The 15,446-nt window shown below is 41.6% G+C and overlaps 1 protein-coding gene across 1 annotated transcript; it reads left to right on the top strand.

Annotated features, from left to right (window-relative positions):
* Window positions 1-592: 592 nt before the first annotated feature.
* On the top strand, window positions 593-3,875 carry LOC117860900 (protein FAR1-RELATED SEQUENCE 9). Its single transcript, XM_034744324.2, has 2 exons — window positions 593-750; window positions 842-3,875. Exon 2 carries the CDS (start codon window positions 1,098-1,100, stop codon window positions 3,630-3,632), a length of 2,535 nt encoding a protein of 844 aa, XP_034600215.1. The 5' UTR covers window positions 593-750; window positions 842-1,097; the 3' UTR covers window positions 3,633-3,875.
* The last annotated feature ends 11,571 nt before the right edge of the window (window positions 3,876-15,446 follow it).

Genomic DNA, 15,446 nt, shown 5'->3' with positions numbered 1-15,446 from the left:
ACGTTCACACTCTGTTTTCCGATCCTTTAGGTCGCTTGCTTGCTCCAGCTATTCCTCAAGTTCTGCAATCTGCATTCCTTGATTTTGATCAAATGTGTTAACTCCGAAAAGTTTGAAAAGGGATTTTAAGCAAATCGCTGAACACGCGTGATGTCGGTCCAATAACTGACACGACCCATGGGCTCAATTCTGATTGACTTAGGGGGTGTTTGTTCCCTAGAGCCTTTAGGCCTATCATATTAAATGTTTGATACTAATTAGAAGTATTAAATATTAGTTAATTACAAAATTAATTGTACAGATGGAGGCTAAATCGAGAGACGAATCTATTAAGCCTAATTAATCCATGATTTGACAATATGGTGCTACACTAACCAATTGTTATGATGGATTAATTAGGCTTAATAGATTTGTCTCGCGAATTAGCCTAGGGCTTATGCAATTAATTTTATATTTAATTTATATGTCGTTATCGTAATTAGTATTGATTCAATTCGATGTGGCAAGAGCTAATTTAGCCTAACAATCCAAACACGTTGTATGGGCCTAATCTCAATTATGCTGACTGGGCTAGACACTTGCACGCTTCTGTAACCCATTTGCAAGTGTTTTCTTCTCTCTCCCCTTTTTCTCGAGTCAAGCCTCACTCCGAAGTCCGAAACATGCTCTCCCCTACCAGCTGACCGTAGCAGCTGCCGCCAGCCGCCGCAGGAAGCGCCGAGCAGCCAACCAAGCCGCCGGAGCCCAAAGGTACGGCCTTTCCTCCCCCCGCTCCCCCCAAATCGCCCCCCTTTCTTTCATTTCTGTCGAATTCCAGGTCTCACCGAGTCAAATTCTCTAGGGTTCTTGCTCCCCATTTCCGCAATTGGAGCCACCTGCTTCCGATTCCTCTTTCTGCGCTCGTGGGGTTGTCGAAGCGTCAGATTTCTTGCTTCCCCGCAGCAATTTGGCGGGCGTCCGAGCGGCGGCGGGCGGCAGCTGGTAGTTTCCATGGTTCTTGGTTTTCTGTTGGGGTGGAGGAGATAGCACAAGGGAGGAGATTGGGGGCAGGCTAACCGAGGTCGGGGGGGACTGGCGGCGGGGCACAGCCGCACGGGATGATGGAGCCCCAGGTGGTGGACCTCGAGGATGATAGCATCAACTTCTGGGCCTCCCTCGGCGTCAGCCCCCATGTCGACCAGATGCCGCTGCACAACGTCCACATCGTCGACCACCAGGCTCAGCCACCGCCGGCCGCCGCGGCGGCGCAGCCGCAGTCAGTCTGCAGGGACCTCTTCCCGGTCGAGTCCGACGCCTGCCTGGAGCCTCGGCTGGGGATGGAGTTCGAGTCCGGCGAGGCCGCCAAGACCTTCTACATTGCTTATGCCGGCCGTGTTGGGTTCTCCGTCCGCATTGCCCGGTCACGCAAGTCCAAGTGCAGCGAGTCCATTATCATGTTGAGGTTTGTGTGCTCGAGGGAAGGGTTCAGTAAGGAGAAACGAGCGGCCACGGCTGGGAAGAAGACGAGGAAGCGTCCTGCCTCCATCAGGGAGGGCTGCAATGCCATGCTCGAGGTGCTCCGCAGAGGTGATAGCAAGTGGGTTGTTACCAAGCTTGTCAAGGAGCACAATCACGAGGTTGGGCTGCCCAGCCGAGTGCATTACATTGCCATTGAGGGTGATGCTGTGGTTGACCCTTACCTTGGTATGGAGTTTGAGTCCCTTGAGTCTGCCAAGACATTCTACTACTCATATGCCAGCCGTGCGGGGTTCGAAGCTCGTGTGCGGCAGTCCCGCAAGTCGCAAGATGAGTCACTCAAGATGCTGAAGCTCGTGTGCTCCAGGCATCGATACCATTCAGGCCGGGAGAACATTGGAGAGGATACCAAGAGAGTCCGTGCGTTGGACCCCTCTAGGGATGGCTGTGATGCATTGTTTGAGATAATTCGGAAGGGCAAAGATGTATGGACGGTCTCCAAACTCATCCTAGAGCATACTCATGAGCTGAACCCAGCACCAGCAAGCAGAGTTCACTGTGTTCGCTCGCAAGGTGAGGTACTTGTGATTGCAAATAATTTTGCTGACACACGCAATCTCCTTCTGAAGGGCCGAGATTCTCAGCAACCTAGGGAGATGCGGTATAATGATTTAGGGCCAGAGGATGCTCAAAGCCTATTTGAATATCTTAAGAAGAGACAAGACGAGGACCCTTCATTTTTCTACGCCGTGCAGCACGGAAAGAATGGGCAGTCAGCCAATATCTTCTGGGCTGATGCTAAAGCTAGGATGGCTTACTACCATTTTGGTGATGCTGTTCGGTTTGAGACAGCATACCGGAAAAACAAGGAGACTATCCCTATTGTCATATTCTTAGGTGTCAATCATCATGTACAGCCAGTTGTTTTTGGCTGTGCACTACTTCTTGATGAGTCTGAAGCGTCATTTACATGGTTATTTGAAAAATGGATTGAAGCAATGCACATGGGGCCACCTATTTCTTTGGTGACAGAGTTGAACCGAGAAATGACTGCTGCTATTGCCAAAGTATTACCTCATACCCACCATATTTTCTGTGGAAAGCATATCTTAGACACCGTGAAGGAGGAGCTACATGGTACGTTTCCAGATCTAGAGCCTTTCATAACTGATCTGAGGAAGTGCATTGATGGGTCCAGAATAGAAGAATTGTTTGAATCGGGTTGGAGCTCGGTCATCACAAAGCATGGACTTAGCAATAATGAGCTTTTACAGTCTCTCTATGATATTCGCCAACAATGGGCCCCTTCATACACGAAAAAGGTATTTTATCCCGGAAACCAGATGCCAACAACCTGTGAAAATATAGAGAAGGTTATTGAGAAGTATTTTTCTTCGAAGACTGAATTGCGGGTGGCGGTTTGGCAACTCGGAGAAGCTATTTCCAGTTCATTTGAAGCTGAAGTTCAGGCGGATTATTTCACAATTTTTCAAATGCCACCGTTGAGTACTGCCTCGCCATTAGAAAAACAAGGGAGTTCAATATTCACTAGCACAATATTTGGCATATTTCAGGGGCAATTTGCTGAGTCTTTTGGGTACCACGCAGAGAGACTCGAGGATGAGACAGTACACAAGTACCGTGTCACAAGATATGAAGGTGATGAGGAGATACACACTGTCTCTTTCAGTCCAGATCAAAGTACTGTGAATTGTAGCTGCTGCCTGTTTGAGAGCTGTGGTATGTTGTGCAGGCATGCTCTCCGAATTTTTATTATCCAAGGAGTACGTGCCCTTCCAAAAGCATATATCTTGAAACGTTGGACAAAGCACGCAAAAAATATAATAACCTCTGATAACTATGTTGATCTGAGGGGAGACCGTGAGGATCCCTCAACTGCAAGGTTCAATGATCTCTGCTGTGATGCAGTGAAATGTGCAAAAGAAGGTTCAAAATCTGCTGAAATCTATGCAGTCGCTAAAGATGCACTGCACAAGGCTTTTGATGAGGTAGTACGGTCATCAAAGAACTTTCGAGGGCAGCAAAATCTGCAAAGCTGTACAACATCAATAAAAAGGCCAATTAAGAAGTTTGGTAAGGCCAAAGATTCCTCTGGTAAAAGCTTAAAGAGGTCAGCATCTAAAAGCCCCCTTATGGAGAGTGATGATATTAGATGACGAAGTACCTGGAATTAGGGAACAGCATGATTTTTCATGCCACCTTGTATGTAGCACCTTGCAATCTAATAATTACTAATTAGATTGTAGCTGGCTGCAGGATTTGACTATTAGCAGATCTAGTGGCTGTAAGGGTGATAGTGAACCCTTGAACTTGAGAGATTAATGCTCAAGAAAGTTGTAGAACAGATGCCTTTTTTGTGGAGACATTTATAAATACTACTCCTGATAGATTGTTTTAAATAGGAAACTGTGGTCTTTGTTTTCCTTGTAGCATTGCGGGCCAATTTTATTTTTCTGCATGCTAGTTGCAGTTCAATTTTTGTGCTGCTAGTACCGTAAATATTGACCTTTTTTGACGTAACAAAAGGCCAATATTGGCCTTTATGACCCCACAATTGGAGGAATGGACGGTAATACCAGCTGTGCTTGTAGTATACCTTAAGAGTTGAGTGGGCTGATACAATGGTCACATTTAGCAGTTAAGTAAGCTGATATAATGGTTTGAGCGGACCTTGAAATACATCTGTCAAAAAATCAATATTTTCCTGTGATGCTTGCATATCTTTGGTCACTTGAATGACAGCATGCAATGGTCTCAAAATAAAATCTATGTGAATTCATTTCTTGAATGTTTGTTTTTATTCTACACATAGAAGTAGTTATCAAATCACTTACCGCAACTGCACAAAGATCATAAGATATGATGACAACTAGCTAACTGCTATTTAAGACATTGCTTGAAAATGTGCTGCAGATATTAGGTTCTATATATACACGGACAGGGATTAGTATCCTTTGATGAACTTTGCCCTGAACTCCAATGGCCAACATTGCAAAACATATTACTAACCTAATGATACTGGCATACTGAACCATTATTGACAATGCACTTGCCTTATGCCAACTTTTATCCTAGTTTAGCTCTTATCTAAATTGATTTGTAGCATGTGCTCCTCCCTCTGCGTATCCCATTCTTGGCATACCTCCAAAATCCCTCTGCTCTTCTAAAAAGAGGTTCTTCTAGATCTCTACTCATACTATGTCTAGCTTATTGGTATCTCATGACTCATGGCTTCACTCCTCAACTATGGTTCTCACATAACTGGATCAGTGCTTCCTTGATCCTCATCACCAGTTCCAAAGCTACTTGATTGGTCCATGGAGAGCCCAACGAGTTAATAATCAGCAGTTACATTTTCAATTCTTGAAATACGTGAATTTACATTCTTGCACTTGGTATGGAGAGGCGTGCTGCAGTTTTCTTCCTTTCTGATGAGTTATGTTCGTCTAAAATATCACTATAACTGTGGAGACGACCAAATCCTACGGAGAAGTGAATACTCCCTCCGTTTATTTTTATAAGGCGTGATATGACATGGCACGGTCTCCCAAAATTTACTTTGACCATTAATTTATCTTATATTATATTGTTTATGGTTATAAACTTATAATCATTGGAGAGTACATTTGATTACAAATCCAACAATTTCAAGTTTACATCATAAAAAAAATATTGGTTAAATTATTAGTCAAAGATAGCAAAGTTTGAATCTTGAAATGCGTGTACGCCTTATAAACATAAATGGAGGGAGTATTAAGTATTTAAACTTATTCAGGCCCTGCAATATTCTTGATTCCTATTTCTTCTGGTAAAATATTCATAATTGTCTTCTATTTGCGATATAAAAAATTGCTCTGGTATGCATTTTATTGCTTTGTCACACCATAGTGTATGCATAAAGCAGTGAGGTATTTCCTGCAAAAAAAAAAAGAGGTTTCACACGTCTACTTGTAGCCATGGATTTCAGCTAGGCCATATTTTGTCTCCTGTGCCCTCTCTACCTCCGGTTCTATTCACTGCAAATGTGCTTTTTAAATTATAATATAATCTTTGGTTCCCTGTTCAAATACTGAGTCTCTGACACAACAGGCTTTACTTTTATTTTATCAGAATGGTGATTTTGACTACTACTTTTCTAGTCACATAGCTTTGTGCAATATGATTTGCATTTATGCAACCACCAAATATTGCTCCAGTATTTTTTTTATTTCTCTATTTTGTACCACTGTGCCCAAACTTGCTTGGGACTGAAAGGCTATGTTGTTGTTGTATTCTGCACCTCTGTGTCGTAGCTTGTTTTTCATATCCATTTCATCTTTTACCGGACTGGAAGTGTAAAGTTAACTTTTGGACAATGCCATGTTTGCGTAATTGTCAACGTTTGATCTTTGAAAAATTGGGTTTTGCATGCCATAGGTATCCTATTACTGTTTAAAACTGTCATTAAGGCCTTGTTTGGATGCGCCTAATCCCAGTCTAATCTACATGTATGGGGAGGCAATTTGAACTAAATTCCTGGCATTCATGTGGACTGGGTTGGGATTCCGCATCCAAAATGGCCTGAACATTGATCCCGAATACATTATGCTGCCCAATTTATTTTCCTTTGTTTGCACAGCTCTCTTGCATGTTAGAGAAAAAAAGGAGACTACATGGAATTTATGTTCCTTCTATCATTCCTCTGCCATGCAAGGTAGTGATGTTGCAACTTCTGATCTTTAATGCGTGTATCACTTGCTCACCCTTAAATTCATGTCCTAATGAAATATATGAATTTCAACCCACCCCCCCTCCAAAACAGGCATACACACAACTTGGTTAGCTCTCAGTGACTAATAACCTAAGCTTTAACTTTATTGCAGTATCTGTATTTTGGAGTCTTGTCGATGGAACGATTTTGGAGTCTCCTTTCTTGAAGTGCTGCATTACATCTTAAAAACAGTTTAAGTCGCTTGATGATGTTTTTATTGTGTGTTCATGTGTCAAACATCAACATACCATTTTTTGCAATTTCAATTCATACTGCACCTGGCCAGTTGAGCTCCTTTTGTACATGTCTCAGTCTTTCCTCATGTGGTGGTTCCCTCTGCTTATTTCTTGCTTTGGTAACTTTTTTTTGTAGCATCTAACACTTGCTCATTCCTGGCTTCAGGAGCAGCTCTGTTTCCTCTTTATTTTGAGAAATAGGTGGTTTTTTTTCTCCTAGTCTAGGAATGAGTTTAATAACACATCAAATAGCTTATCTCAGGTATGCAGTATTTCAGCTTTGAGGTGCAGTTCAGTTCATGGAGAAACACTGAAGGCTGGAATGACCTTTACATTGGTTTTGCTCCACTATTATCCTACAAATGCTGTAATTCTTACATGCTTGGTCAGTTTCTTTCACTGTTTTGGTACCTGTGGGTTGCTAAAGCTGACCATGATGTGCCAATGCTGTGTTTTTTTTGGTTGACAGGTTGCTAGTAGTGTTCAGTACAAGCTGCATGCCATATTACAAGTTGACAGCAGTCTGAATAACCAGGAGAGGTGTTTGTGTGCTTCAGTTTCTTCAGATCCTTGTTATCTTGAGGGAGTTCCTGCAAGATCCTGTCAGCATCTTCGACATGCTTTCAGCTGGAGGTCACTCTTTCTGTGTGCCATTTTGTCGATGTAAACAGTTTGTTACAGTAATTGGCAAAGCGAAAAAGACAGAGTGGAGTCATTAAAGGGCCACGCTGTTTCCCCCATTATGGAAGCAAGTGTGATGAAAAAGGTGACACCTAGCACAACACATGTCTTCACAGTTCACAGCAAATCTGATTCCATGGCTGGAACTTGTAGGATGCTGTTGGACATGTTCCTGGGGGCAAGAAGATCAGTTGAACCTTTCTGGAACAGCACCACGCATGCACATCAGGCCACAAACCGTGTACAGTGGATGATAAGTAAGAGCACAGAAAGAGAAGGACTAGCATGCCAAGATCTGTCATGATAGAAAGCAACATATGTGCAGACAAGGCACAAGATCTAGCTCGAGAAGCATGCTGCGATCGTCGTCTGTTGGCATTCTGACCACTGTGGTGTCTTACCTGGGAACAGAAATGAGTTGGGGGAGGAGGACCACGATTTCTCCATATCTAAGAATGCAAGTTGGGTGCATCAGTGACCACTGATCAGGCATGTGCATCCTGCATCAGGCCCTCCTCGCCCGTGTTGTGCAAAAGTGAGAAGGTGGTGGTGGGTTTTCAGTTGCAAATTGTAGGGTTTGGTGGCAGTCGTGCGGTTGCAAGTGTCAGGCTCAGAACTGGAGCTTTCAGTTCAGGCTCCTTGGTGCTTCCAGTCCCAGGCAGACGTGTCCCGGCATGCGGCCTTGGCTACCTCCCTGCACACGTCTCCATCCGGCTGTTGATCAGCCCCCACCAAACCCGCCGGCCCACGGTCTTGCCGCGCGGCCGAGATAGGGATAGGTTGTGTGCTGTGTGTTGTCGCCGGCGAGGAGCTTGTGGCCGAACTGATAGAGCACTAGGCTGGCCTGCCATTGGCCGCCGGAGGGCAAGGGGGCAGCATGCTTGGGTTTCTTTAACCTCCGTAAGCTCTGCTTCTTCAACCGTGCTTTGCCTTTGCAGGCCTTGCTGGGTTCGTCACCTGCATAATGCAGGATACATGGCTGATGTCTGTAGCTTGCTTAATTCCCTCTCCAATTACTACAATGTCAAACCTTTCTGATCATCCGGATGGATAATTGAGTGTGCATCACTTGGATAATATTGTAATTAGCTGCTGCATCCCCTTTCTTTGGGCATACTCAATGTGAACCAAGTGACTTCGCTTTGCTTTTCTTTCTTTAAGAGAAGTGGACCAGTTCATCCAATCTAGTCATGTTTTATGCTTAACCAATGTGACTTAGTGCTTGATTCCATGCGCCTCATCTGTGTGGCAATGTGTTTAATTTTTGTGATGACTATATAAGATGGAAAGAATTGAGTTGTGGACCAGATTAGGAAGCGAAATCGCCATAGTTATTATGCGAGAAATACCGCGTTTCGGGTTTCAACATGTTGATTTTGTGTCCAAACCAAAATGGCGGCACGGTTGCACGCTGACACCTCCTCCCCTACTAAGCAAAGTTTGCTTGTACCACGCCTACTAAGTTTGGTTGTAACACGCAACACGACGAAAGCGAATTCGCCTCCCTAAAAATGATATCCTAGCTCTCCTTTTGGAGGATCATCATCAACTTGGATGACATCTTTGCTCAGATCATATATATAATCAGCTCGTGGGGCGAGCAGATGGTGATGCTCACTCGAGTAAAGTTGCCGCGGATGAAGAGATCAGTGTCGGAGTTCGATGCAACTAGCCTAGTTGGCATTGGGCCTCACCCTTCAAAGTATTCCTAGAACTAACTCCCCAACTCGCCAAGCTGCAAATGATTTCATCACCAATATATACAATGCATTCTCAAGTGACAGTGCTTTCTTGTCAAGAAGAAGTACAAGTTATAAAAATGTTATACTTGATGTGCCAAATCAAGGCCTAGACCTCCATGCTAGAATGAGATGCTGGCCAGTGTTTTGTATTGTATCGCATTGCATTGTAGCATCATCATCCATCACTAGTTCTGACTCCCAAGGGAGCCTTTGAAAAGGGAGACAGAGAAGACAGTGGCATTGTTCCTGGCTGCAGGGGCAAGGGAAGGGAGGAGCTAAGGTAACCCGTTTATTACTAAACTCCAAAGGTGAATTTAGGAAAGCATGGTGCATCATGTCCTGTCATGCTTATTCAACCACACATGTCATCTCGATAGGGTGGCGTTGCAACTTTTTGAAAAAGATAGGGTCGTGTTACAACTATCTTCATAAAAATTAGGAAAAAAATGAAAACGACGGTTTTGCCATCCTATATTGGTGGTATATTTAGGTGGATGGACCACCTTAGCCTCATGTGCTGGAACTTGGCTGAACATTTTCTCTGTCTAATCTAAGTTGCAATTGTTGTGTTATAATTGTGCTTCTTCAAACTGAAGAACAAGTACAAAGAAATAACTACCGGATAACAGAATTCTTCAAATATTAACTTCATTTCTCGATCAAATGTACTAAGAGGTTTTTTTTTCATAATTGCATACCCTCAGCAACTTACACACATAGTATGCCAATATTTTTTTTTTGCCATACGACAAACAAGTAAACATCGCTTAACACCTACACATGCACATATATGCTAGTCATCCAACTTATGCTAGCTTACTTTTGAGAACCAGTTGAGATCAACATCAACAATACTCAATACCCCATGCATGATTACTGCATACTTAACACTAAACATGCTTAACGAGGAAGACATACTATCATCTTCTCAATAAGGTGCAAGTACCAAGAAAGTTGACTAAATTAAGAGCACGAGAGACAATATTGTACCAAAGTTAGAACGTGAGACCATATATATATGGGAGGCTTTTTGTAAAATTAAACAAGCACCAAAGGAGACATCACAAGAAATTAGAAGACCATACAGGTGGGAGCCCACAAATGCATAGACTCGCGCCTAATCCCCTCGGAGATGTAACTAAGAACAACGGGGAGAAATTTCCTGTATTTGAATTGAGGAAGTGATCTCTATTTTAAATGCATAAGTTTTGCTTAATAAGAAAAGAAACATCCAAAATCTGGGATTTATTTGCAAAATGTTTTTTGTGGCATCAGGAGAACAAGTACAAATCAGATTGAAATTGGTCATTCTTGGTGTAGTATGGGTGCAAATAAATTGAATTCAAATTTATTATTGAAGTTCAATGTATTTAATTGGCTTCAAGATAAAGAAAGGTTGTTGTTCTTGTGCCCTTGGATTGTGAAATTCATGATCTTATAACTTTTTTAAATCTTGAATCTAGAACCCTAGGCTAAATATCCGAATGACACAGTGGAAGTGCCAAAATGCCTCAGACATTTGTTTGGGTTTTTTTTTCTCTTTAAGAGGAAGAACAATGTACGGTGGACGACATGGCTTTCAAAATTGAGCCCAAGATAGAACTTTCTACTAGGGGCTAAAAGTGACCCCAAAACTGACGTGTATGTGATGACTAGTTAAATGCTAAACAATGGATATTCATCAAGTTTAGGGCCAAAACGATGAATGAAATGGTAGATCAGTATAGATGGTTGAAACGGTCAATGGTGGTAAAAATAGGTAAACATTGCAGTTAAACACCAGCTGATTATGTTTTAAACACTTGGCCACGCGTCCATACACAGCCTTTCCAACGATGGCAAACAACATGAGGGCAGGAGCGGTGAAAAATTGGGTGCCTAGACTGCCCGTGGTGGGTGAAATTTGGGGATGAAGTGATTTGTGATGAATGGTGATTTATTTAGGCCCCGTTTGGCACAGCTCTGGCTTGTGAAAAAACAGCTTTGACTCTAGCTCGTATGGAAAAGTAGCTTTTTTTGGCTCTGGCTTATTTTGTACGAAAACGTTTGGCAAAATGGCTTCTCCTAGTGTAAAGAAGATGTCAAATGTCCAAAATACCCTTATATTTTTTCTCTTTTCTTTTTCTTTTTTCTCTTCTTTTTCTTTCCTTTATTTTTTTCTTTCCTTATCCCCTTCTTTTCTTTTTCCCTCCCCTCTCCTTATCCGATCGGCCGCTCCTCTCCTTATCCCGATCGGCCGCTCCTCTCCTATCCACTCACCCGCTCCCCCCTCTCCCTCTCCCTCCCTCCCTCCCTCCCTCTCTCTCGGGCGGAGCAGGAGGCTAGCCGTGGAGCTGGCGGGGCGGCACAGGAGGCTGTCGGCGGGGCAGAGCAGGGAGTCCAGCGGGGCGGAGCAGGGAGTCCAGCTGCCCCGACCGCGCCTGCGTGCCGCCAGCTGCCCCGACTGCACCTGCACGCCGCCGCGCCGCCAGCTGCACCGACCGTGCCTGGCCCCATGGCCGCCGCCGCGTCGCGTCGTCTGCGACAGCTGCGGCCCTGCAACAGCGCCGTCCACTGCTCCTTCTCCCGGGACAAAGATGGAAAATGAGATGTTGGGATGAGGAGAAGCCGGTATGAGCCGCTATTTTTGGCTTCTCCCCGGTGGAGAAATGTAGAGAGCGGGACTTTAGGTTTTGCCGGCTTCCTCTTGTGAGCCGTTTTGGTTTTATCCATTTGGCACGGCTTCATCAAAAGCCGCTCGAGAAGCTGCTCAATGAGCCGTGCCAAAGGGGCCCTTAAGGATACAAGGGAATACTGAAGTTGCATTTTTTTTTACCTCTTGAAGGTTTTCCTCAGATCTCACATGAAAAATATAGTATGGAGCTATTGAAAATATATTGCTATTTGAGTATTTGTTTGGATATTTACTGCTACAGTAAAACCATCTCAACCATCTTGATTGTCTAGCGTGCTATGTACACAAATGTAGAATCTAAAAATATGATCATTTCCATGTTAGTATAAAAATCACTATGAATACATGTTTGCATTTTACCCGATACCTGAACCTAGACGGAGAATCGAAAGCAACACTTGCGAAATAACAAGCCGATACTTTGATTCGAGACACACGTGCATGTGTTCATTGCATCTATGGATCACTAGTCTTCCAGGTCCGAAATAACAAAGTTCCTTTCGTCACCTCAGAGATAATATCTGAAATATAATTAGATAGCATCAACTGCATTCATGCATGGGTCTTTCGTTCTGATCTGACTGCATGAATGCATCGTGATCGATGTCACGTGGAGCGTACAAATTCGCTTTGGATCATAGGAACAAGAGAACTTTGCAAATTGCAAGTATTCCTAGCTAGTAACAGTAGACTAGTTGCACTCCAGAGAAAGGTAATAGTGGGTTAGGTGATGGAAGCAACAGACAGGGAAGAATAGGTATCAGTGTGGTCATGCTGAGGAAGGATTGATATATATTATGGACTCCAAATAGTGTTCTGTGGATACTATAGCTTAGCACTAATTATCCTAAACATATGCATTAAAGAGAAGAAGGTGACAACGTTGCTTGCACTAGCTAGATTGCACAAATCTGGAAGATATTTGATAATCCTTTGTGAATTATGAAAGAGAAGGTGTGGGTGTTGTGTTTTGTTTTTCTTTTACCTTTTGCGTTTGTTGTGGGGGCAAGGGCATGATTGTGTTAAAGATTTGATTTTAATTCTTTTGGGAAACAAATAAAATAAAAGGTCCACTGTTTACCAAACCTTGCCCTAAAGAAATTTTGACCGATGATATTGTCTAGAATAAATAGAGTTTTGCATGAGAAGATGAATAAAAAAATTAGTTCCATAAATTTAAATATTTTGTAAAGCAAATAGTGGTTAAAGTCGCTCCTGATTTACTTGACAAGTCAAAGACATCACTTGTAGTGTATCCTTATTTTTATTTGATGTGGTTGACTTTTCACAGTCCCAAAGTGTGACTTTCTTCCATTTTGCACACATACCATTCTCTACCTCACGTTTCAAACTCAATTGAGAAACAAATACATCTACTAGCATATAGACTAATTCTGATTCACTGGTACTGCATTATTTTCAACTTTTTTTGCTTACAAGAACAAATGATTAATAATATCTGGATGTAACTATATTGAAGAAGTAACTACTAAACTTGATACTCAAAATATGGTCTGTTTTTTTTTTACCGTGTCCAAGGCTCGCTACTATCCATTAACTAGTTGGCCTTGGATTAGAAATACGAGGAAAAAAATAAAATAGACCCTTGCTAATTATTTTGCATATAGTAAGCATATAAGTATTTAAAGTTTATTTTTATAATGTAATACCTTATACATAGTGTCAACTTTCTTATGGTTAAAATATATCATGGTGCAAGGGGTTACTAAAGTGATGTTTAAAATACTGTGCAAAGATCTAAACTACACTTATTGGTGAGAGATATATGTTTAAAAAACAGGGCTCACTCATGCATTAACATTTTATAATAAACACTTTTTAACAATTTCTAAAAGTTTGTAAAAAAAAATATAGTGACATGAAAATGCATCTAATGGGCAAATCTACTAATATTTTGTAATTCCCGTCGACATATTTACATGCTTATTTGTGCACAACTATTTTATGAACTTTTCAAGGAAACACCTATTCTAATACGGGGTTTAGTGCTAACAGATGTCATATGGGATATGTCGGTCTGGGCATTGATGCAAATCTATCAAATGAACGAAACAAGAATATGAACTACGAACTTTTTCTGTGGTAGGACCTTAATTGTTAAGAAACTTGTCATGAGTCTTAGAGCATAGTTAGCTTTATTTAGAGTTAAGCTGAGCAATTTCTTTCAGGATTCAAGGCCATGATTGATCACCACCATTCGAAGTGGGATTCTGGAGAATCCATCCTGCCCACTTCCTTACCCTTAGATAACCTATTTTAAGTATTGATCTCCTGGTTAGTTAAGGATTAATTTTTGTTAGTTAGGCATCCATTAAATTCAAACTCACTTTACCACTTTCCTCCCAGTATATTTATCTTTCGGTTGTCTACGGAATATTTCATCATCCGATTAGTGCGGTATATTAGTTGAGCATAGATTCTGCTCACCAGTGTTGAAAGAATGTTTGCATATGCTATCTCATTTATTGTACTTAACACCTAATAAAGTTTCATACATACTGCCCACTGCTGTTTCAACTCTACCCAAGTGATTACATTTTCAGATTGATGGTTTTACTGTTTCCTAAGTAGATTCAAATACTAGTGGTTAAACGGAAAAGTAAAAAAAAAGGAACAAATTTCGTTGCACATCAGCCTCTCACTTGCTCAAAAACTTAAAATTCCTTTTTTATTTTTTATTACTTCTCTCTATCCCCTTTAAATTTTGATGCACTCTTTGAAAGTATTGTTGGTTTTATGTCCATGGATAATAGTTTATGGTTAATCACATATATGAACTCTACCATAGCTAGTTTTCTCCCTAATTTCCACTCCTGTTTCTGATATAAATGACATCGGGCAGTTAATTAGTAGCAAAGGCTAATAAAAGCTTATTTGGTACTCTCGATTGATGGTTACGTGTGTATAGGGTGGGGGTAGTATTTTGATCTACCTGATGTAGTATTTATCATATGATTGATGTTCTGAACTTTATTGCAGAAAGTTATATCTTGAATGGAGCAAGTGGGAGCTATAATTTGTCCTAGGATACAACATCAGGTCCAGATCTCCTCCATTACCGATCATGGAATGGACAGGATGCGACATCTAAAATGCAAAATTTATCTAGTGCTTTCACCTTTTATATGCTCATAATGGCTATATTATAGGTTAGAAAAAGACCTACTCCAGGTGTACTAACACTTACATCACTTCACATATATACATGCACAATCCACTACCAAATGAAACTTTTGGGGGACCCAATTGATGATCATCATAAAGAAAATATACTGGCACCAATCAAATTGAACTTCCACACAAAGTATATACATAGATACCTGCGGTGAAATAATTAACTTACGATGAAGCCTCATAAATAATTTGCATAATACTATTGTTTGCCTAATTAAACCAATTTCTTAGAATTATTTTCGAAAGGACAGCAGAAGCTTTGCCTCAAGTTTTATTAGTAGAAGAAAACAAAACAATTTAGAGTATTGGCCCAGTTTTTTTAAGGGAATACCAGACCGAAAAACTGATCAACTGCACGATTCATTAGCGGGAAACCGGCAAAACCCGAAACTAGGGCAGCAACGACCCAACTTACAACTCAACACAACAACTCGTTTTCGAATGCCACGTAGAGCACCACTAACCCAACTAACAAATCAATTTTCCCAATTTATCAAGGGAAACTGGACAATTTATTCATTCTCCATTTGAGAATATGATATCAGATTCTAAGTATTAGTGTCGCATATTTTTCCAAGCTTGTAACTCTAGGCAAGCATAGGCATTCCATAAGAACTAATTGTAATACGTTATGCAAATCTCATCACCTGAAAGTATTTTTTTAATCCGTCCCTTCCAAACAGGTTCTTGAA

Source organism: Setaria viridis, chromosome 6 (assembly GCF_005286985.2).
Source record: "Setaria viridis chromosome 6, Setaria_viridis_v4.0, whole genome shotgun sequence".
NCBI lineage: Eukaryota > Viridiplantae > Streptophyta > Magnoliopsida > Poales > Poaceae > Setaria > Setaria viridis.
This window is presented reverse-complemented; position numbering and strand designations above follow the sequence as displayed.